Source organism: Hypomesus transpacificus, chromosome 25, assembly GCF_021917145.1.
Source record: "Hypomesus transpacificus isolate Combined female chromosome 25, fHypTra1, whole genome shotgun sequence".
Classification (NCBI taxonomy): Eukaryota; Metazoa; Chordata; class Actinopteri; order Osmeriformes; family Osmeridae; genus Hypomesus; species Hypomesus transpacificus.
Genome location: NC_061084.1, coordinates 2,134,201 through 2,159,595, shown reverse-complemented (window position 1 = coordinate 2,159,595; position 25,395 = coordinate 2,134,201). Strand labels below are relative to the sequence as shown.

Here is a 25,395-nt window from a genome sequence, read left to right as displayed (position 1 = left end):
TGGTGCCCCCACCGCCCCTCACGCCGCCCCGTGGTGGGGTTTAAGGAAGTAGCCAATGAAAGAGCACAGCAGAATAGTGGAAGAAGGCGGGGGGTGACTCGTGGGGGGATGCTTTCTTCTGGCGCGGCACCTCAGTAGCCCCTGCTGTGTGCCATGACTGAAATAAACACAAGCACACACACACGAGCGCACGTACAAATAACCACATATTCATGCACACATACCTACATTCTTGTTCACGCACGCACGCACGCGCCCACACACACACGCACACACAGTGTTCTGGACGATATCCATCCTGCTTTTTCTTACTACTTCACCCAAAAAGCTCAACCTAATTAATACTACTGTATATATAAACCAATCGGCCACGAAGCAGAATGCTAAGGTCCATTATGCGTTGACTAATGTTCCACACAAGTTTGTGATGGAGGAAGTCATATCTTATTAAATCCTCCCTCTCCCCACTTTCACAATCCAATTTAATGACCCGTGCTACATTGCACTCATATTGTTGTAATAACAGTCACTATTATGCATTCCCTCTAAAAAGGGACAGAAAACTGCAATCCCGATCGCCTGCGCCGATAGCGTTTCAGTTTCAGTCGCACATTTGTATTCACGTTGGGCACCATGTGTTGCTCATGCATCTTTCTGACTTCCCACCCATCTCCCTCACTCCCCGACATGCCTTGGTGGCTGTCCTGTGAGGTGGAACCGCATACTGCTGAATTGACACGTGTCACACACCCTGAGTGGATTTGTTTACATATTTTGATGGAGTTCAGATCCATGACATGAGGTGTCCCTGACATCTAGGGTTTCATCACAAGGAACACTGACAGTCCTCGGCCACAGTAGCCTGGAAGTTCCAACGGTCGGCTCGATCTTTGTGTCTGTGTATGTGTGTGTGTGTGCGTGTGGTCTTACAGGTTCATACCGTACGTGTGCGAGTTTGTGTATGTGTTCGTCGATGTGTGTGAGCTTGTGTGTGTCAGTGTGTGTGATATCCCCCATCGGGGAAACTCGATCTGAGCTATTGAGCGTGTTTACCTCCCTGGTGAGCGACATGCCTGGTCCTTCCTGTCTGGGTGGCATGGGTGTGGAGAGGGGATGCACGGCCATTGATCCCACATGGGTTGGAATTCCATCCCGCTGCACACGCTAACCGACCACCAGTCCACAGCCCTGAGAGAGACGCCCTTTGAGGGACAAGGACACGCTTTTATACTGTGGAATTAGGGACCCAGGCTGTAGGACATGCAGGGTTGGATGGACGGTTCGGACGAACAAAGAATAGCACTAAGTCTTCCTGCTCGTTTCTTCAATTGCCGAAAGTGAAGTCGTTTTCAGCTTTTCTTGCCAAGCTTCCATTTGCATTCCATTAAGAGTTTTCAAGATTACACTGGTACATCCAGAGTATTTGCCTCTTTTCGCCTTGCCTTTCTGTAGAGAGTGAACGACCCATAAGCTCTCTAGTAAAATGAAAAGGGATCTGAGAGGGGTTGGTGAGAAGAGAGAAAATGAGAGAGAGAGACAGGCGGACAGAAGGAGAAGACGAAAAAGAATACATCTTTATGTTCGTTTTTCGTTTGAAAGCGGAGGCTGGAGTGGTTCTCGCTGTACTTGTGGCAAAGTGGGCTGTTTTAGGGCTCTGTAGTGTGGCAGAGGGATCACTGGCTTATTAGAGCATACATGTGGGTAAGGAAGAGGCCTTACTTGTATTCTAGAAGAAATCCCTTTTGAGAGAAGTCCAGAGAATCAAAGGAGAGACGTCATAAAAGGAGGGAGAGAGAGAGAGGGAGGCAGATAGAGAGGCTGAGAGGGTGGAGGAGAGAGCGAGAGAGAAAGAAAAGAGAAAACAGAAGAAGAAAAAACGTTGTCTTCCCTTTTAGTTCAGGTGCCAGGTTCTATTCTGAAATCTGTCAGATGGAATGTTTATTTCTCTTTCCGTCATAGTTCTTGGTATTTTTGCTCCAACACCGTCTGACTGATGGACGATTTTTATTAAGATACTTTTTGCCGTGACATTAGCCGAACGCAATGACAGGGTCAGAGATAGCATAGCTCCCTGTCAGCAACCCGTGCATTGTGGGAAAATGTCCCTCCCCTGTCCTTTCCTGTCACTCGTAACGCTTAGGCAGTGTCTAGTCGTTGTTGTTTTTTTCCGTTTGTTCTTGCAGCCGTCACTTCATAAACATAACGTAAACAAAAAAGCTGAAGAAGGTTATTGAGTTCTGCTGTGTGTTTCCTATCCGTGCGATCCATTCTAATCTCTTTGACAGTGGACTCGTAGAAGCAATCACAAGCTGCTTGTTGCTTACACTTACCAACCTCAACAGTTTTATTTTGTACTTTTCCGTCAAACTCAATACATAATTGAAAACGGCTGGCGCAGTCCATTTACCACGCTTTTGTTCTTAACAACATCAGCAACACTAACGCCCCAAGGAGACCATTTTCATCAGATTTGTTTTCCTCTCTCTCTCTCTCTCTCTCTCTCTCTCTCTCTCTCTCTCTCTCTCTCTCTCTCTCTCTCTCTCTTCTATTGCTCTGCTGTCCCTGCTCCCTTGCCACAATGACACTATATCCAAAACAAGATTAATCTTGTATCTAACTTAACCATCAACTACCATCTAACTACCTACGGTAGGGCTACCTATTGTAAAAACACAAGTTTTAAGCGTAAGTGATATTGATTATTATTTAACAAGTGTAAGAAGACACAGTATGGGGAGGGGTGTGGGATACGTGTATGCTGTAAAGGAAAAGCAAAGGTTATGTTCCTGAAGTCAGATCAATATCAATATCCACTTACCCCTGGAAAGTTTTAGGTATATCTATCTAGTTATATAATTTGAATGTAGTGTTGTCAAAAAATGGACTGAAGTATAGTGCAGTACAGTATCAATAAATCTGGGTTTAATCAGACATCGTAACAATGTCTAGCATTCCAAGAATGTTAAGAAGGTGAAGAAATGCTAACTGCACCAAACTCCTTTCACCCTTGCTGCTAACGTACAGATGTGACAAACAGCACATTACTGTGTTGGTGTAAACACGGTGTAACACATGCCTTTGTCTACCTCATTTTACCAACTCTGAGCTTGGATTACAGCTAACTTTCTAATCAGGTGCTCCGAGTCTGACTCAGCCTAGCCTAGCCTATCCCAGCCTCCCAAGGGAAATGTCAGCAGAGGGTTGGAGTGATTTGCAGTAATAGAACTTTGGGATAAACTGGATTAGATGATCCCCCTCTCCTAGGAGGGCTCCCCCTGATTCAGTGCTAAACCTCATTACCTGGGCTAGATCCTTCCACCGAAATCCTCAGGGACCGTCGGAAATTACCACCAGGAAGATGGTGTCGCCACCCGTTACACCTTATGTCAGGGGGGAAGGAGTTGACACATACAGTGCCCTCCAAAAGTATTGGAACAGTGAGGCCAATTCCTTTATTTTTGCTGTAGACTGAAAACATTTGGGCTTGACATCAAACGATGAATGTGAAACCAGAGATCAACGTTTCAGCTTTTATTTCCAGGTATTTACATCAGGATCTGATGCACAAATTAGAAAATATCACCTTTTTGTTCAAACCCACCCATTTGTCACGTGAGCAAAAGTATTGGAACATATGACTGACAGGTGTGTTTTGTTGCCCAGGTGTGTCCTATTACATACATTATTCAATCAATAAATACCACTGAATGTCTACACTCAGGTTCAGATTGGGTAAGATAGGTTTTGTCTATGCAGACTGTATTCAGAGGTGAAAACAACATGAAAACCGGAGCGCTGTCTTTGGGTGAAAAACAAGCAATTGTGAGTCTTAGAGAAGATGGAAAATCAATCAGAGCCATTGCAGAAACATTGGCCATAGCCAGTACAACCATTTGGAATGTCCTGAAGAAGAAGAAAACTACTGGTGTACTAAGTAACAGACGTCGAACAGGTAGACCAAGGAAAACATCAGCAGTTGATGACAGAAACATTGTGAGAGCTGTAAAGAAAGAACCTAAAACAACTGTTAGTGAGATCAGCAACAACCTCCAGATGGCAGGAGTGAAGGTATCACTATCTACTGTTCGCAGAAGACTTCATGAACAAAAGTACAAGGGCTACACCAGAAGATGCAAACCACTCATTAGCAAGAAGAATAGGAAGGCCAGGCTGGAATTTGCCAAAAAGTACAGAGATGAACCTCAAAAATTCTAGGACAAAGTTTTATGGACTGATGAGACAAAGATTAACTTTTACCAAAGTGATGGAAAGGCTAAAGTTTGGAGAAAGAAAGGAACTGCTCATGATCCCAAACACACAAGTTCATCTGTGAAACACGGTGGAGGTAATGTCATGGCTTGGGCTTGCATGGCTTCTTCTAGGACGGGCTCATTAATCTTCATTGAGGATGTAACACATGATGGCAGCAGCAAAATGAACTCGGAAGTCTACAGAAACATTTTGTCTGCCAATTTAAGGAAAGATGCAACCAAACTGATTGGCAGAGCCTTCATCATGCAGCAAGATAACGACCCAAAACACACTGCCAAAACAACAAAGGAGTTCATCAGGGGCAAGAAATGGAAGGTATTAGACTGGCCAAGTCAATCTCCAGACTTAAACCCTATAGAGCATGCATTTTACCTGCTTAAGAGGAGACTGAAGGGAGGAACCCCACAAAACAAACAACAACTGAAAGAGGCTACAGTGAAAGCCTGGGAAAGCATCAAAAAGGAAGAATGCAAAAGTTTGGGTCGTCAATGGGTCACAGACTTGCTGCAGTTATTGAAAGCAAAGGATTTGCAACTAAATATTAAGTCTTATTCACTTAAATATGTTTTAAGTATATCTGTTCCAATACTTTTGCTCACATGACAAATGGGTGGATTCAAACAAAATGTGATATTTTCTTAGTTGTGCATCAGATCCTGATGTAAATACCTGGAAATAAAAGCTGAAACGTTGATCTCTGGTCTCACGTTCATTATTTGATGTCAAGCCCAAATGTTTTCAGTCTACAGCAAAAATAAAGGAATTCGCCTCACTGTTCCAATACTTTTGGAGGGCACTGTAACACCCACTTACGTATGGTCACGGAGTTAAGTGAACAGTGGTGTTATGGTCTAAATTGCATAGGGGTCTATAGGATTATTATGGGATGGCTGGAGACAGGAAGTCTCGCTTTGTCTCCAGACGTGCGGTAGTGGGGTCTAGGCCAGAGTTTGACAGATGTCCATTGTGCTGGTTGACATGTTTTTTTTCTGGATGTGTGTAAGCTTGACATGCTGAAAGGTGGATGTGGGGCAGGCAGAATGACAGACGAGCACGGTTTGTATGTGAACATTGTGCTGACATTTCTCTCTTTTCTTTTTTCCCCATCTGATTTCCGCATTCTCTCTCTCTCTCTCGCTCTCTCTCTCTCTCTCTCTCTTTCTCTCTCTCTCGCTCTCTCTCTCTCTCTCTCTCTCTCTCTCTCTCTCTCTCTCTCTCTCTCACTCTCTCTCTTTGTATTTATCTCTTTCTTTTGTCTTTCTACATATCTCTCTCTCTCATCTGTCCTCCCCCCCTCCCTGCTTCCTGCCAACAGGAAAGGAGGAGTCGGTGGCCACCTTCAAGGGGAACGAGTTCTTCTGCTACGACCTGTCGCTGACGCCCATCCAGAGCAGCACGGACGAGATCACGCTCTCGTTCCGCACGCTCCAGAGGAACGGCCTGATGCTGCACACGGGGAAGTCGGCCGACTACGTCAACCTGTCTCTGAAGAGCGGCGCCGTGTGGCTGGTCATCAACCTGGGCTCCGGCGCCTTTGAGGCGCTGGTGGAGCCCGTCAACGGCAAGTTCAACGACAACGCCTGGCATGATGTCCGCGTCACCCGCAACCTGCGCCAGGTAAACACACACCTCCTCCTCTTCCTCCTCCTCCTCGGCTGGTTTGACGGAGCCCGACTGGCATAGGCCGGCAATTTTTAATGCTTGCTCTGTCCATATCTCTCTCTCTCTCTTTCTCTCTCTCTCTCTCTCTCTCTCTCTCTCTCTCTCTTTCTCAATCTATCCATCTCTGTCCTTTCCTCCATTCACCTCTTTCTCCCCCCCCCCCCCACTTTCTATCTCTGTGACGTTATCAGCTGATCTCTAGAACATCTACCTCTGCTTCCTTTCTCCTGTTGCTTGATGCCCAGCTAACATCGGAGATTTTCCTTTCCAGGTCCAGAGGTGACCCTAGGAGCAGAATCCTTTTTGGTTCCTTTGTTTTATCTCCTTCTTGAAAACAACCAAAGATCCATGTCAACGAGAGGGTACATGGGTTAGGTGGTTGGGGGGCACATCAACTGATAGATAGAAAGTTGAAAGATGACAGTCATTTACTCATTCATCCTACTCCACATTTAGGGATGTCTTATTTTGGATCTCTAACAAAGTCTTCCCAGTCATGGCCTGATTGGACATTTGCATGGAAGGGATGTCTGTGGTCCGATGCAGTGATGCGGGCTAATTCAACTGACCTGAGCACTTGAACCCCGTTTTAATACCGGGAGATCTGTGCAAACTCGTAATCATAGACAATAGGAATCAAAGGGGGCGAGATACACACACACACACACACATACACGTACACACACACACATTGAGCAGCACAGGCAGAAAGGCTCAATACTGGGTCATCAATTGGACATTGCGGATAGTGTTAGTGAGATGCAATCAATTTCACTTACCATTGCCTTGCTTACTTCTCCTAGTGTTTTGGTAATTGTAATTGGAATGAATGGCTTGTCAGCCCTAATACTAGCCATTGTAATAGCCCCGTGTAACAAGAAACGCTTATGTGAATGCATTAACACAAAGAAGAGCACCAAGTTCTTCTTGTGTATTGCTGAATAGACATTTACATGGAGAGTCCTTCTTGGATAGGAATCAGACCGTCTCAAACTCCCTGTACTTTTAATGACTAAGGAATTCTGCAACCGAAGAAGTTTTGAAAGAGAGAGGGAAATAGAGAAAGAAGGATAGAGACGGGGGAGGGAAAGAGACTGAGCGAGTAAGAGAAAAAAAATAGACTTTTAATGCCTTTTATGCAACTATACATTTTGTACACACAAACACAGTCATGCAGACATGTATGGTCAGGGTCAAACATGTTGACGGCTGGGGCATGTTTGTTCATCAGAGTGAAACCAGCTTAATAGGCTAAGAAAGCGGGACGTGATTACAAGATTGTAAAAAAGTTGTACTCCACCCCCTCACCACCAACATCTATAATGATTCAGAGAACAATGTTGGCCCTTCAGAACTGCACAGCCCACAAACACTACAGTGCACAGCATTTCAGACCACCAGCTACCACCATCCCTAGTTACAACGATCCTCAGGGAAGTACACTACCAACAAGAGAGCCACACTTGCTCAATTACTGACCATAATAACCGACACACCAGGAGCAAAAAAACCCACAAAAAAACACGAATAACATTTCATTTCCTTGGAAATCAGACTCCTAAAGTGTGGGGATTTTCAAGCCAACTGCAAATCCAAATCAATAAGATACGAAGCCCTGGAGTTCCTTATTCTGCATGTCACCCATATAGCCTGTGTAGATCTTTGGATGAGAGGCCTGTGTGTGCCTTGATGCTGTGTCCCGCCAAGGCGTGGAAGAGTGCAAGTATTGACGACATTGACTGGCCTTAGAAACACATCTGACCCCATGTACTGCACTCTATCCGCTTGCCGCTCACCAGTAGACCGGGAGACAGGCAGACACAGTCGCCTACATAGTTTCCATCCAATACAATGAAAGTCTCTGAGAACGGCCATGCTTTACTATTTGACTATCTGGTTTTATTCCACTTTGCTGGTGAAAAGGGCACTCACTTATGCTTCAAAAATAGACACAATGAGCTCCGCCAAAAATGTTAAATCTACTAAGCACACAATTTAGTCATATTTTATTCTCTTCCTCTGTGTTTGTCATTCTCCATCGCCCTCTTAAAATGGTTGAATTTGTCAGCCTCTTTGCAGTGAAAATGAGGCAGAAAGAATTCGGAGAGGGGACGGGGAATCGAGAGGAAAAAGAGAACGCACCAAAAGACGGACACATGCTGTCGATTGAAAAGAGCGCCACAGCATCACAGCTCCACCCGATGGCACTCGGAAATACTGCGCGCTGGGGTAATGGCCGAGAGTCGCTGCTTGAAGGACTGTGGTCTCTGCGGTATGATGCGTGATGGGCAGGCAGGGAGGCACAGGTTGACTTATCATCAATGAGAAGCTCCCCCCAAACACACACACACAGGGAGACAGGCGTCTTGTCTTCTCTTCCTCGCCCTCTTCCCTTGCTCTCTCCCATGCTCCCTCCCTCCCTCTCTCTCGGTCTCCGACGTGACGATGAGATATGATCATGGCTGGCATGCAGACCTCTGCGTCGATCACCAAGCTACAGTCCTCCCGGGTTCTCGTGGAAAGAGGGCGTGTGCCGCACTGCGCGCACACACACACGAGCACGCACACTCGGCCATACCGTAAGTGGACACGCATAGTGCAACAATATGTCACACTGATTATGCATCCAACTCTACATCCTATATTTTCTTAATGCACGCCAAAAAACAGATGACAGGAATAGACTCATGTAAAGTTAAACCAAATACCTTCTGCACATAGTAGACAACTATGAGAAGGTAAAAGCACATTTTGTGTAGGACTGCCAGAAACACCGAGCATTCCGGTATTCCATGGTTTTGATCGGTAGGTATCATTCCACACCACTTACTGAAAGACTGTAACACAGTAAGCACAGTCAGGCGCTGTCTATCTGTCTGTGTGCTTAACAGGCACCTGGATCCCCAGAGGGTCTAAAAGGTATGGGCAACATGATCCACAGATTGAAAACTGTATGTGTGTGTGTGTATGTGTGTGTGTGCGCAACCTTCTGTAGTCAGTATGTTTGATAGCAATTGTAAGACTGCATTGGCTGATATGTGCGGGTATGTTCGGGCTTGTGTGTGCGTGTGTGTGTGTGTGCGTTTAAAGAGGAACGAGCAGTGAAACATAAACCGTCAGAGGAATAGCCTGTGGGATGCAGAGCACAGTTTAGAGAGAGGAAGAAATAGAGGAAGGCTTTCTTTTATTCCCACATGTGGCTTACCAACCAAAGACTCCACAGCTCCTGTGTCTGTGAACTGGGATGAGGGCTTAGCTAACGTCTGGAGAGAGAGAGACATTTGAACTCTTAAATATCTTTCTTTCTTTCTCTGTTCCTCTCTCTCTCTCTTTCTCTCTCTCTCTCCCTGAACTCAGTATCTTCCCGCGCCTGTGTTCTCCCTTATTATCTGTCTCTAACGTTCATTCTTTCTCTTTTTCTTACCCTCTTTCTCTCCCTCTCTCTCTCTCTCTCTCTCTCTCTCTCTCTCTCTCTCTCTCTCTCTCTCTCTCTCTCTCTCTGTCTCGCTCTCACACACACACACACACTCACTTTCTCGCTCTCCATCTCACTCTCTCAACCCATTTGCTCAACCCTTCTCCTGCCACTTGTATTCTCAGGGTCCTTCTCCTTTCCATATAATTAGACCTTAGATACAGCCATTGGATTAATTGAGGGATCAAACAGATTTGTCTTGTTCTTAAGTGCTGAGCGCACAGCTCTGGGCTCCACAGGGCCTCCAGAGTTCAGCCAAGCACACACCCTTTCATGTGCTGGGAAAAAGGGCATGCCCTATGTAACCTGTGAATGACCCTACAAAGGCACACTCCTACACGAAAGACAGACACACGCACATCGAAAAATAAAACAGACACACGCAGACCGACAAATCATTCTCAAACACGAAACGACACATACACATCCATGCACACACCCAAAACACTTACGACACACAGCCTCCATGCTGTTGCATTTAGGGGCAATATAACCCCATGCTCCCCTCATTGAACATTCATATTCTGCACATAGACCGTACCATCCTCAAATACTACTTTCTTTAAGAGGAAGCTTTTCCAAGTAGAACAGAGTAAATAAAACATAATGTATGAATATATTTGACATATAACGGCACACAGCCTATGTAAGGTAACGTTGTACAACCTACAGCCTTTGAATTGGTAGTGGGGGGCTGGGATCAGATGATTCCCAGTGCATACCCGCCCAGTTGATGCCAGACATCTTACACAGAGACTCCGCCTTTTCTCTCTCTCTCTCTCTCTCTCTCTCTCTCTCTCTCTCTCTCTCTCTCTCTCTCTCTCTCTCTCTCTCTGTCTCTCTCCCTCCCTCTCTCTCTCTCTCTCTCTCTCTCTCTCTCTCTCTCTCTCAGTCTCTGTTTTTCTACCATCTGAATGACATCATCGGGCAAACGGATGTAATTAGGCTCCCTTCCCCCATGCTCACTCTTCCTGTCTACTCAAAGCCCCCCCCCCCCCCTTCCTCAACCCCCCCCCACCCCCCTGCAACCATCTTCAACCTTCCCTGACACAGAGGAGGCCTCCTTCTTGAATCCAGAACTGTCGGTCCAATCAATTCCCTCTCCCTTTCCCCCCCCGCTTGCGTGGAGCCCATCCCTCGCCGGTAATTTGTCACCTAGCAACGGGCACGGTGTTGTTTCGCAGCAGAGCAATTGCAGCCTCTGGCGCGGGAGCGGTCTTAACCCCTTGTCTGCTTCCAGACGCCATTTTCCACCCGAGCTAACAATTCTACCACTACAACTGTAACAGATTTCAACTATTCCGCAGTCTTACCAGTCAGAGTCTAGTCAACTGCACCAGTGCCTATAGAACACACTCTCGGCATACCCATACAATCCAGGTTTTTCTCTGGCCATCTGGACTTGGTGTAACTTGGTGTAGCTTTTTGTTGCTAATTCTCTAATACACCATTCAGGCAGTAAGTAGTGTGATGTTCACCACTGAAAATGCTAATATCCACCCTAATAGGCTTTGTAAAGGTTATCATTTCTGTTGAATAGACATGAGGACACACTAACACCCCCATAATCTTCAAATAGTTTACCCCAGATGACATTTTAAGCATCCCTAATGGGTTGTAGCCCTGGGTGAGTGGTAAGCGTCATATTGAGAAGACGGGGTAAATTTGGGAATGTTAGCGAAAGCTAATGGTTGAGGCTAACCTTCCTTTGTTTCCTGGTAGGCGTTGAGTGGGATAAAGTGTTGTGATGTGGAATAATGATATGCCAAAAGAGCTGGGTGGATATGCTTTTATGTGTGTTTCGTGTGTTCAACCGAGAGAGTCAGACACAGAGAAAGTGTTGTGTGCGTGTATCCGCGTGTGTCTATAGACATGTGTTACCACAGCCCAACAAGGGTCACCTGTCCATCTGAGAACATTGATTCTGAAACGAATGACGTCGCTTCCTCCAGATGAACATATCCACCATCACATCTGCACAAATAATCCTCACACACTACTCAACGCCCTACGATCCTCATGTTTATTCATGTCATCGTACAAAACCCTCCTAATTACCTAACAAATCCGAGCATCATTAGCACGCTCTAACAGGTGGCTCAAACAGGTTACATCTTAGGGTGGGGATATTGTCAAAAAAAAGAGGGAGGGTAAGAGAGAGAGGTGGGGTCGTTTTTCGTAGCATCAGCTATCTGTTTTTTTTTCCCTCAGCTTTTTTTGGGGCGGACCAGCACGCACTGGCATGTCCTGCTGCCAAGCTTGCTCTCTCTCCCTCTCTCCGGCGTAATTGCACTGACATTTATATTTCTACCTGAGGACATGCTGTCAATTTCTATTACTCTGAGCCAGGCCGTGTGTGTTTGTGTGTGTATGGCGGGGCGGGGGGGGGGGGGGGTCGAAGACTTCCAGCACCTTTCTTCTCAAGAGGGAAGCTCTTTTGGAACGTCCTTTTCACCTCTCCACTTAATTGCCTCACAGCACTCTCACATGCACACGTCAGCTTTGCAACATCAAATATGTTAAATGTAACCCCGTGTACACCTATACTTTACGATAGGTGTGTGTGTGTGTCTTGTGTCCTCCGGTTGACGATCAGGAGTTGAGATGAGGGTTTTGCTAAACGGCTGTCCACGTTTGGGCTGAGGATTGGCATTGTCTCTTTTTTTTTATTACTCATTTCCTAATCTGTCACAAATAATTTGTATGCAAAATATAGGATAATTTAACACCATTGAGGCTATTGGACTAACATCATGCCATATTTCACTAGGAGAATACTACCTATGAGAAATCCCTTGTTCCTTGATACTACTTCAATCGAAATGAAAAATATTACACATTTTATGCCCAGAACGCAATTCATCTGCTGCCATCTCATCGCTTATTATTAAATAGCTCAATTGGAAATTTATAGGAGAACAGTCATCGGTCTTACAACTCTTTTGTTCAGTATGACAAATTTTCCCAGGGTGTGAACCATTTATCATATACACAGCCCTAGTTAAATATTAATCTAGGTTACGCTTGCGATGATAGTTCAATCGCCTCCATGGTGACTTGTATGTAAAGATCAAATCCTACAATTGTGCCATTTGCAGTGCACTCTGTCAACACATTCAACTCTCATATGGGCATTGGTGATCCCACAGATTGTTGACAGAGAGACATGTCAATGTGCTTCCTCTGAGCAGCTACATGGTAGGATTGATTCACATTTTGTTAGTTTGACATCTTCCCTTTCATTTATAATGCATGGCAAGCACATGCCATGGGAAACCAAGACATCTCACTGAGATTTCTTCTTTTTGTCTGGGCTGGTTTTGTTGACATAATTAGGAGTTTTTGTCTCCATTTGTAAACAATGGTGTCAGTAGCTTCTTCTGTGACATGAATCAGTTACTCGAGGGACAGCGGTTAGATTGTGGTGGGAGCCATAGCAGTATGGGCTGCAGTATGTGTGTGTGTGTGCCTGTGTGTGTGATATGGGGGAGGGGGGGCTTCAGACCATGCAGTATACACAAAGTCTTCTACCCAAACTCTTTGCAGAGAGACTGGAAGAGACGGTGGATATGTGTTGGTCGAGGTTCAACTCGTTTCCTCTAAATTCCTGTTTACCCTCCCTCTCTTTTGTGCAACTGTCAAGCTCCCTCTTTACGTGCTGTTTCCTCATTTTACCTGACTTCTTCCCCTCTCTATCTCCATTTGTTTTCTCTCACAAAGGATTTAGCCGTCATTCTTTTTACTATATTGTTACAAATAAAAAGGTTAGGGTTTCAGGAACCTTGTTTGGAAGTTTGTGTTCAGTGTATTTGTCCAGTACTCGTCATTTGTAGTACGTACAGTTCTCTCTGTCCTCATGTTGCCGTATTTCTCTCTTTCTCTATCTTTCTGTGAAACTCTAAGGAAGTGATGACTGTCTGACTTTTCTCCATCTTCTCTCTTTTTCATCTCTTTTCCTTCTCCTCAGCCATTTTCCTGGATTCATTTTTCCTTACATGTATCCACATTTTTTGTTGAAGAACTTCTTAGAGATCCAAGATATGTGCCGGATTCATACATCAAACACTGTAAGATCTCAAATCTACAAATTCAAATAGAACGTCCAATCATCTTTTTCCACATAATTACCATCAGTCAGTTTTAAAAGTCCTTGTCACCTTCACATGCAGCATTTGTCTTATTTAATCAGGCATTGTTTGGTTCCTGGTCCTTGGAGTCCCTGTCATATCACACTCATTTGATGTGTTGTTAGTGAGATTAGATGTTGGAGTAGGGGCGCGAGTTAGTGCATATGCAAATTCACACCCACAATTGAAACTCAGTTGTTCAATTAATGGTTTAAACATGAGTCATTAGTTACAAAGTGAGTATTCTCAACATTAACATGACCTGGTATTAAACAGTAGGCGGGCTGCACCCTCTTCACCAAACCTAGTGACCCTCCAGGGAGCTCAGATGTGCAGCTGCCACTCACTCCCACACAGACACATACACACATACACACATACACACACACACACACACACACACACACACACACAAAGGCAGGTTAAACAGCACACATAGTAGCATTATACACAGATTTTACTCTACCCACAGACACACACAACAAACTTACATCATCTTTGTACTGTCAAACTCAAACTGTGTATACAAAGAGACAGTTAAACAATCCTTCAAGTCAAAGCCTGACTTTCCCCACTATACAAGCAAAAGGGCACAATTCCATTACATAAAGAAGGGTTGTGCATGTTTCCTTCTGTTACTTCCAGAGATAGTGGAAAAGTTGAACAATTAATTAGTTAAAATAGAACATACACACCCTTAATGGCCAGAGACATGGGTCTTTGTTGTTTTGGAGATTTTTTGATGACTAAATAACGTATCTATCTTTTTCAGGATTCAGACTGGAGGCTGCAATACTATCAGTTTCCCTCTTCCCCTTCTCTCTCTTTCGCTCTAACTACTACATTTCTGAAAGACATGTCATTTTTATTTATTTTCTTGAATATGCCCCATTGAAAGTGAATATCACTAACTTTACAACTACCAATATCACCAATACTGTAATCTCTTCTAGTAGTCTATTTTAGCAATAGTAATCTTTTTTATCAATTACATTTCGCAATGTTGCTTTATGGCTTTTTCATTCTCCCTAAACTAGCTCATGAACAAGACCTTGAGAAAAGTTTGCTCAGGAAAAAAAAAACCTGCCAAACATTCGGATACATGATTGGCCACTCCCACTGCAAAAGAAGAACGATTTTAATGGAGCTTGCCCCTCCCACCAGCCATGCCCACCTCCAGGAATAGACATTCAGAGTCATTACTAATAATGGTCTACTTTTCCTTCATTCCCTACCCTGCTCAAAAGCATACCTCACCCTAAACTGCCCTGAACCCCTCTATGTGAAAGTTGGTTTGCTAACTCTTGTCTTTTTACTAACCAAAAGCTTCAGAGTTCTCCGATTTATAATTTTTTTTTCTTTGTGATTTTGGTTATCCTTTACCTCTTGATTTGAACAACTAACATTGTGTCATTCACGGAATGTGAGTCATCTGTTGTTTTCCTACTTAACTTGCGTACTTACGTACTAACAATTACAATGGTATTGTTTTATTTTTGGATAACCCTTTAATACAAAAAAACAAACCTTTCGAATTACTTTCTTTATTTCTTTATTTGGATGATTTGTATTATATTGACAGAAAAAAGAGAACTTTTTGGGAACCTTCAAGGATTGGTTGGTTTAATATCGCCTTATACTCTATGACTCCTTTTTTAATTTCTTTTTTGCAAAAGGCGAAATCTGAAGTGTCCGATATCGAGTTATGGTTTGTCATTATTTTTTTCTTTCTCCTCCCCTTGTTTTCTCCTGAAGCACGCAGGCATTGGACACGCTATGGTAAACAAACTGCATTATATGGTAGATATCATTCTAATTGTCTTATACTTTGGTTTGCCCTGGGTTTTCCGTTTCCTCTTTCTATCCTGTTTGCTTATACTGAAAAAAACAAACCGCCATCGATTTCAAGGTAGCTGAAAAACTCACCTCTCTATTTGTCTTTACTTTTACCTCTTTTCTGTAAATGCTTTCTACCATCCAATACTCCCCCTTTCCTGATATCCAAGAACGTTTTCACTGAACGAGGTCTGCCCTAATTATCAATTAAATGCTATTTTTAATTTTTATTTTGTTACTTTGATTTTCCCCTTTTTATTTACGTATTTTTCCTCCAACACGATCCGTATGAAGAAATAAAGAATCCTTCCATAAAGTAGCAACCTTTCGATTGACTATTGCAAAAAGGACAGCTATTTTCACTTCAGTTACTTTGTTTTGTACCCTCTAATTTGTTTTTCTTTGAAGAACCTTATAAAGTGAACGTACACAGCAGACTCCATAAACAGAGAAACACCCCTGCTGTAGCCCCAGTGGCAGTCAGTAAAAACAGGTTACACTGAGTTTCCACTCTGCTAGAATACTCTAGAGCACATTTCTGTCAAGTTTAGCTAATAGGTTGGATCACTCAATATTGAGCTAGGTCTGGCACAAAATATGCCTGATAAAGCAGGCAATTAGCGCTAAAAAAATATTGAATATTTGTCTTATTATAAGCAAAAAGGCAGACATTTTGGTTTTCTGTCACTGGGAGTGACCCAAGTCTATTCTACCCACTCTAATGTTCACTGAGTTAGAGGATGCATTTACACTTCCTGATTTAGTGTTTGGCCAAGCTGTAAAGGAGGCTTCAATTGAGGGCCTTATCCCATTAGAGGCTGCACACTGATTTATGGGTGAGAAAAAGCAGCCCACAGCCTCATACCTCTGTTTAATTCAGTGCCATTGTGTGAGGATATTGCTCCCTGTCCACCGTTATTTTGGTGTGTAGCTGGAATGTATAGAGGAAGATGACTTAGATGAAGCTATTTGAAAAGGTTGGCATATAAATATTGGGTTGTTTATTTCAAAAAACACGTTTAAGATCTTCGAGCTTGTGAAAATACTTCACATGAACACCGATAAAATAAAATAATTACTAGTGAAGTAATAAATTGTTCACACTTAGATTTAAATCAACTTAAATTTGCTCTGATATTATTGTCAAGAACATTAGCTTGGACTTCCTAATAATTCACTTTGATCCTTAGTGATCCGATTTTTACTTCCTGTCACTGGACTGGAGAAGCGATAGCGGCTTCTTCCTCTGTTGCCTGGCTCGTGTTGTGGGGCTATCTCTCGGAGTGTCTGGACTGTGTCCGATCGACTGTCTCCATCATAACTAACACTAACTCTATACCTATTAGTTTACTGGCCTCACTCCCTGCATGAAGGATTTGACTCCCTTAGCTTTCTGTTTTTCTTTTTGATATATAGATTACATTGAGCATATATGTTTATGTATATATTATGGCTAACATATATACATACATATATCAATTGTCCTAATGATCAATATATGGCCATATAACTGGTTAGCCACTCCTCTTTAGATGTAGGTTTAGTTTTTCTTTTCTTTTTTACTGACAAAAAACACTTACTAAAACAAATAATGACCTCACTCCTGACCTTTCTACAAAAAAAAAGAAGAATAAAAGGAAAAAATAAGAGGGTGAAAACTGTTTTCATTTCCTAGGTGAATAGAGGTTTGAAGCATACATGAAACTGAGAGTAATCCACCGTGTCATTGTAGCAGGAGAGGAAACGTGCTGAACTTCAGAAGAACAATCAGGACACGGCCATGGATGACAATCAAGTTTTCCATAACGGCTCATAATCACACTGTAGTCACACAAGAAGTCATTGATACTGTAGATGCATACACAGATATTAGACAGAAAGTAAAAATCATGGCATGTAATCGATTAGATTTTGTTGGGTAAAACACAAACGTCTATTCACAGTTGAAAATGGATGCTCACTTTCTCCCCTTAGATTTTCTAATTCTTTAAAACCCTCTCATTTCCCCCCTCAGTTCATTTGTAGTTTTCCAAAAAATCCCATCCTGACATTCTCTCTTCCTTCTGCACCCTGTTGGCATGTTCCTATTGGCTACCATTTCTGTCATCCGCATCTGTCACCCGGTTATCTGCCACTCTAGCCCAGCGCGTGCCTGTCTTGCACACGTGTCTAAATGGGTCATTTCCTTCATTGTTGCTGTTCCTGTCCTAACACCCAACTTAACCTTGTAGTGGTTTTCATTTTCCATTCGTTTTGTGTTGTGATGGACTCCTTAGCAATCTCCTTGACCCGTCATTGTCACTTCCTGTCAAGTGTTTTCTTTGGGTCTTTGTTTGATTGTGTGTTGCTTCGTGTTTGTCTGTTAAAGCACTCATCTCCATTTATTCCAACCATTCAGTCAAGTACGTGCATGGCCTGTGTTTCACCTTAGCCTGGATGGAATCATTTTGTTTCTTCTTAACTAAAACAAACCCTTGTCACGTAACAAATAACATTCAGTCCAAATCTGGATCTGGTTTTGAACAAATCAAATTACAGAGGACTTTTAAAGAATCCTCCAATTGTTTTTCCTACCACTACTACTACTAAATTTACTAAAAAAAGTGTTACTAATACTACTGTTTGAATCAAACCTTTGTTGTAATTGTACTAACAACCATTTTTGTGTCTGACTCTCCCTTACTTACTAAATTACTAACCGATTTCGTTCACCCTCCAACCTAACTCCCAAACTTAACTTTGCCCAGCGCTTACGACATCTCTCCTTCTCTTCCCCCACATCCCCCTAACATTTGGGAATTATGTCAAATAAGTACTCTGCCACTCCCCTCGCGTTCCTCCTGTTCTTACTAACTCAGGGTCCTAGACTACTTGAAGGGCACCACTTGGAATAACCTTTTGAGCTCAATGCTCCTTGTTCATGGCTGAAGACTTCAGAAGCAGGATCTCACTGTCATGCCTTGCGTCCAGTCATTCCTAGCAGTCCAGCTGCCAGACACCTGCCAGAGGACTCCTATGTGCTGAACAGATGACCTCTCCCTCTGCTCTCAAACTGTTTCCAAATGATCAAAAGCATGTCAGAGGGTGTGTTCTTTCGCCATATGACTTTGTATGGCTGTCAATCCTTGCTCAAAAAATGTGGTGGATTTATTCTGAAAACGAACTGTTCTTGAAAATACTCGATGAATTTGTTGTATGTGTGATTTTTTTCTCTTCTAGCATCCAATGGTAAGTACTAAAAACTAATCTGATTGTAAGTCCTTCTGTAGAAACTACTGAGATTTCATAGAAATACATTCAGTGACAGGTAAGTGGTGTGCAGACAAGGTAAGATTATTTTAATTCCTCAGAGCAGTGAACTTTCAGTATTAATGCGATGCAGTACATAGAATCATTGGATGGGTACATCTCCTTAATGGGTTAAATGTGTGACGGTAACAGTTTTAAGTCATGTATGCATAAATGAGTAAGGAGGTATTTCATCAGAGATTTAAGAGAATGTTTTTTGTCTTTTGTGCAGAGGGTTATGGTCGCTTTAGAGAACTGGTGACCAAAGGTTGACACTAGGAGCAGGAAGGACTCACACACTGCCGCAGCTTTGATAGAGGCTGAGCTTGAGCTTCCAGGAACATGCTACTCTTCAACTCTCGCTATTGTTCCATTTCCCCCCTGTTAAGGGACTACAGTGAATATAAGCTGTCAGAAGAGCCATGCTTTGATACTCGCCCTAGTTCCACTCTCAAAGAGAGCCTGCCTAGCTTCACTTTGATGCACCTCCTCATGCAAGCGGCTTCCCCTCTCTCTCCCTTCCTCACGAGTTTCCTGATATGGTGCTTGTTCAGGAGCCTGAGCCATGCCAGACCGCAGGAAAATCAATAACAACAGTAGGAGCCGGTAAATTGGCTTCATCCAGTAGTTTCCATCCAGTAGAGTGTTTGTGTCTGTGTGTGTGTGTGACAGTGTGTGTGTGTGTGTGTTGCGGGTTCCCCTAGATGTCTCCTCTCGCCCAGACTTCTGATGACATGATGAGAGGGTATCCTCTCGATGGAGACTTTTCGCCAGTGAGCCTTCGAGTCACGGAGCCTTGCATGGTCAATGAGCCGGTGACATGCTTAGCCAAGCACACCACAGGGCCCTGCTATTAGAGCATCAACACAGGGCCGCACTCAGTCTGCCTGGCTCTTCAGTCCCAAAAAACAACAGCGGATGAAATAGTTTGGAGGGGAACGGCTTGTCTTTCTTCAGTTGACGATCCCAGGAAGTATTTTATTCCGATGAAAAGGTTTTAATAAGATGTCTGAAATAGGCCAATTGGGAGAGAGAAGTGGATTATAAAGGCTATCTGTCTGCCATGTCATGAAGTCGATCAGTCAAAGCTCTTTATACAACACTCATGGCAAGTTGTGAGCTGGCAATTTTTTCTTGACATCCAAAAAAGAAACTATTTGACAATGTCATGTCAGTCAGCATGATTAAAAGCACTGTGGAACTGAGGCGGAAGCGTCACAAAATGGTGCTCATCACCTTTGCTTTGCCTCTGTATTTCAAGAAGTATTTCCTTTGATTTCAGGAAAGGCACTCACAAGTTTTATAGGGGAACGATTTGATCATGTAATAGGAATCAGTTATATGGTGCATATTCTATTGCCGGTGGGTATGAGAAGCCCCAATGGAACACAGATGATTTGGCACAAGAAGGAGTGGGCTGTCAAAGCACATTTAATGTAAATAAAGGGGATGCTGATATGGCTATGAGTTCAATACATCAATGTGAAATAATTATCTTTATGGGTGACAAGGCAATCCATATTCCCTCATATTTATTACTTTGGTCCAGTCCTTTGACAAGAAGATGGAAACTTAACAAAATACCCCAACACATTTGCAGTGTCATCCAGAACAATAATGGTTAATGTTTAATATTTCATTGTCAGCTGACGTTGAAAATGTGCCCTAATCTCTTCTGGCAGTATCAAATGTGAATTATTGTAAACAGAAAGTAAAAGGGAAAAACATATTTCCTGTCTGCTTTATACACATTTGTTTTATGTTACTAACTGAAATACACACACTTTGCTGTCAAAGTGAAAGCGGGCAATTTACTGCAATCCCACATTCAAGGCATCTGACTTGATTACAGTTGCAAGCTGCACTCAGCCAAAATCTCCAGCTATATAATAAGATATTCTAAATGGAAGGTATTACTCTGCACTTTAAAGATCACGCACTGTACATAATAACACAATCTGTTAGCTTGTCAATCACTTTTTCTTTTAAATCAGACTCATGGAGTCACACTTAACATTGCAATAGGAGTTGATGAAATATTTAACCACTTACTTCGACTGCTTTCCTGCTAGTCAATCCCAGCAAAAAAGTGTCAGGTTGATGGTCAATATATTTTATTAGTAACTGTCTGGTGACTAAGTAGTCTATCTTTGAATTTACGTGACACTGCACGATGAGGATGGCTGCTCGTGATCATACACCATGAAATGACTCTTCAATTCAGTCATTGTGAAAAAAAGTTGTATTTTAGGTGTACTTTACGTTATTTATTTCACCATAATAGTGTATACCTGGTTCTGGGAAAGAGTGTACTTAGTCTTTGTTATCTTTAAGATGATTTCACTCTGTGTTAAAGGAAGAATATAGTATATTTGCCAATGTTGATAAGATCTGGACACAATCTATCAATGTTGACTTTTGGGGAAGAGCTTTTGAAAGTGTCAATAGAGCTTACTCTACAAAGCCAATCTTTCTGGTTGTCTGCCCATAGACCTGTTCACTGTGTTAGCAAAGTGGGATTACCTTGTAGCAGACATTGGACGAGGAGCATCTGAAATCTTGCATGGATTGTGCATTTGATTCAGTCTGGCTCTTTGGAGTGTCAGAAGTCAGAGTAAAGTAACAGTTATCTTGACAGTCTTGCCTCATTCCTAGCCATGTTCAAATTGAGCCAGTCCTTTGGAAATGTTTCTGTCATGTGTAGTCAGTTGAGGGCAGGCATTGCATAGAACAGGTTGCATGGCTACCCAACACCAGGTCCATATACAACCCAACCGATTGTAGTGCAACACTACGCAATTCGCGATTCTTAACACAACACCCTCCCAGCGTTTGAGAAAGGTGTATATTAAACCAAAACAAAATCTAAATAACTCATTTAAGGCACATTTGTGTTGGTAATATTGTAAAGAAAGAATCAGCATTGCAGGTAAATGTTTGGGGCTGTTGTTGTTCTAGGTCTGCGTGACTTTCATCTGGCGGCCTGTGATGTCATCATCACCCATCGGTCTCTTCTGGCCAGTGTCTGATGATGCAAGCACAGGCAACATAGAGTTATAATGAAGTACAAGTGGTGCAGTTTGGCTGAAGCAATGACGTGCTAGCAGAATGTGGTACTATTCCCGTCTTCTCAATGAGAGCCTGTTTCTGATAGGGTTTGCTACATCAGTAATCAAGTGAGCAGTAAGGATTCCCATAACTTGGTTGACTTTTCTCACGTTATTAATGTCTTGTGTTTTTATCTGTGAAAGTATGACATGAATGAAGTGAGCTTATCTGAGGTGAAGGGGCTCAAATCGCTGGGATGGAATAACGGAAAAAAGAGAGGTGGAGAAGTAGAGAGAGGAGAGGGAGAACAAGGGACAGCCAAAAACTAATCTCTCATTTTCCCTCTTTCAGCTGGAATCCTCACAGGTGTCTGGCAGCTGGCTGACTCTGGTCCATTAATGACCCAGTAATGATGCTAAATGCTGGACCCCATGCCAGACTAAAGCTGGCAATGGCTACACTGTATCAACCTACCCAACCATCCAACCCATAGCAACATACAAAAATGGGCTGGCAACCAATCCCAGGCTAAAAGCTCCTCGTAGTCTATTTCTTTACCTTCACAAGCTGCATGTAGAGAACAAGGAAACATAGGTCACCGGTCTTATGGAGTTAAGGTGCCTAATCCGTCCACATTAACCATGAGGAGGTTGGATCCCTCCTGGTGCAAGGGTTTTGAACTTTACAACGACAAAAAATCCCCCCTCTAGTTGATTTATTGGATGGCTTGGAACCACTTGGCGTGGTGCGGATATATTCAGAAGAGTAAGGACCACCCCCCCCATCCTTATCCCTCGCAGGCGGCCCCACTCTTCTCCCATACGACACCATCCCCACTCACCACCCGGCAAAGAAATGAACTTCCACTGGACATACCGCGACGCCTGCCCCAAGAATAATCCTTATTCTGAGAATAACTACTACCACATGAATGTATCCTCTGTCATGTGACATGTGTCCTCTTAGCCAATCAAACCAGGCCTTCCTGAACTTGTCTCACCCAAGTAGTGACAGCAGACATAAAAATGGGTTGCCCTATTCAGGGAAGTACGAAGAGATTTAAACGAGAAATAAAAAAACACAAGTCGAGGACTCGGTTAGGAAAAGACCTTTGGAGTACAGTTGTCAAGGTTACCTTTAGGTGCTTTTGGGCGCGACAGCACTGTTTGGAGTTTCTTTTCTACATTTGTGGCCGTCATTGAAGTAGGATACGTGTCAACGAGTTTTAATTTGTGAATTGTTAAGTGTGAAGTATGTTCTCCAGTGATTGTGTCAAATTAAAGTCAGAAAAAAAAAACCTATTAAAAGTTAGAGTGCCCTTTAATTTCTAATCACTAAGCAGGTATTTAGACTCATAATCCTGGAGTGAAGATCAAATCCTATTGAATTTGACCTCTTCTGAAAGTATATGCTTATGGTCAGGAAACCTGCTTAATGCTATTGTGAAACAACATTCTAGTTTGTAAGCACCAAACACAGTCATATTTGTATAGTGTGTGGTACAGTCTCAAAATAGCAGATGTCTAATTAACGATTGGACAGCATTGTAGCTAGCCCAGCCAGGACCATTAGTATAATTACCTCATATATTAGTATCTGACTACAAATTCTGATCCAAATCAAGCCAGTTGGCAGAACAATGCTGTATTTCCAAACAACTCACCACAAACCTAGTCACAATATAACTCAATTACCCCAAAACCATCATTATTAGAAAATGCTTTGATGAAAAAAAAAAATGAAAAAAAGTCCCTACCTTAATGATTAGGATTCTTCAAGGGCGGGCATTCAATTATAAACACCTCATCAAAGTTGGTTAGAGGAAAATTTAGTATTTCTATCCCATTTTGCGCCACATTATAACTTCAATCGGACATATTTCATGTTTAATTTAATTCCCCTCCTGGGAAGTCTCTGTGCTGAGGCAGAGTGTGGTGTTACATGTTAAACACTCCCTGTTCCTATCTTGGCAGGTCTGGTGTTAAATGTTAAAGGCCCCCCTCTCATCACAACTGCAGTATAATCAAATTAAGGTCAATTCACAATAGCCTTTTAGTTAATGCTTTAGCAATACTAATGATAAGTCATTTACCACCTTTATTTTTAGGAAGAGAATGCGCATACACATCTGGCCCCTTGACAACAAAAACTGTCAAAAATCCTCTCAAAATGCCGGAGGGAGACTTTAAAACACACACTTGTCACTTCTGTTTCGTAAAAGAAAAAGTATAGTTGTCTCAAAGCTCAGTCGCCACTATCACCCTCCATCTCCTCCTAGTGATGCGTTTGATTCTGCCTGGCGGTTTCCTCTCAGTTAGTGATCAAAGACATCACGCACCCTTGTAACCTCTCACCAAAGACATTACTCTGGGCAATTAAATATTAAAGGAAGCTATTTTTACACCAGCTATGTTGATTGAGCTTATTTTCAACCGGGAAAAGAGTCAGTGTAGTCCTTTTCAAAATGTTATGGTCTCTCTCGAAGAAATAATACCGGTTATGTTTTTCTTTAGGAGGTTTAATATAAAGAGATTGCATAGTTTTATAAAGCAATGTATTTAGATATTAGGCGAACACATTTGTTGACTACTTTATGGTAGCATATACAATACACGGTCAAGAACAAACCTCTTCTACAACTAAAAGCTGGGCCTGGTCTATACATTGGATACAAACAGTGCTGGCCAAGGGGCAAACCCTAGCAACTGCACTCCAGAGTAACTCCTAGCCGAGTATTAAACCTAAAACGCAACCGAAACAAATCGAAAGGACACAGCCCTGCCTACCGCCAGTGTTTAATCCAACTTCTTCCTTTCCTCTCCTCCTCCATCTCCTACTCTCTTCCTCCCTCCTCGCTCTCTTCCTTCCTCCTTTTTTTTCTTGTCTTTTTCTCCGTATCCCTGTCCTATCACTCCCTATCTCTGTTGGGCAATGCCTGTGACAGGTGACCATATCAGTGGATGGTATATTGACCACCACTGGTTACACTCAGGAGGACTACACCATGCTGGGCTCGGACGACTTCTTCTACATAGGAGGGAGTCCCAACACTGCGGACCTGCCCGGATCCCCCGTCAGCAACAACTTCATGGGCTGTCTAAAAGATGTGAGTGAGCTCATAGCAGTGCTCTCTCTCTCCCTCCCTCCCAAAATGAGTAAATCTCCCTCCCTCCCTCTTTCTCTCTCTCTATCTCTCTCTCTCTCTCTCTCTCTCTCTCTCTGTCTCTTTCTCGCTCACACACACAAACACAAACATCCATGCCCACATTCACACACACACACACACACACACACACACACACACACACACACACACACACACACACACACACACACACACACACACACACACACAGAGAGCCAGACAGCTCACACAAGCGCAGCCATGTAAATAAACATGAGAGCATGCAGACAAGTGCACGTGCGCAGAGGCGCACACAAAGGCAAGGGACATACAGCGCCACATACAGAGTATGGTCCCACACAGATGTCATATTCCATAGCGTGGGCCGCTGCGGGAGAGTGTGGGAGGCGTCGGACAGGCTGTCAGATTAATCATGAGCCCTCTCCCAATGTTTTTGCTTCCTCCTGCCTCGACTGCTAGACTAAACATGCGACGCTGCTGTACACACACACCACAGCAAGGGATGGGAAAACAACAAACACACACACACACGCACAAAGACC

General features: G+C 43.1%; 1 protein-coding gene across 1 annotated transcript in view; it reads left to right on the top strand.

The window, feature by feature from the left end:
• The window catches only part of LOC124486914 (neurexin-2-like), a 210,543-nt gene that overhangs the window by 169,706 nt on the left and 15,442 nt on the right, over nucleotides 1–25,395 (top strand). Inside the window, exons 5-7 of the mRNA XM_047048794.1 lie at nucleotides 5,588–5,889; nucleotides 15,292–15,315; nucleotides 24,653–24,814. Coding sequence (XP_046904750.1) covers nucleotides 5,588–5,889; nucleotides 15,292–15,315; nucleotides 24,653–24,814 — 488 coding nt within the window. The remainder of the gene's footprint in view (nucleotides 1–5,587; nucleotides 5,890–15,291; nucleotides 15,316–24,652; nucleotides 24,815–25,395) is intronic.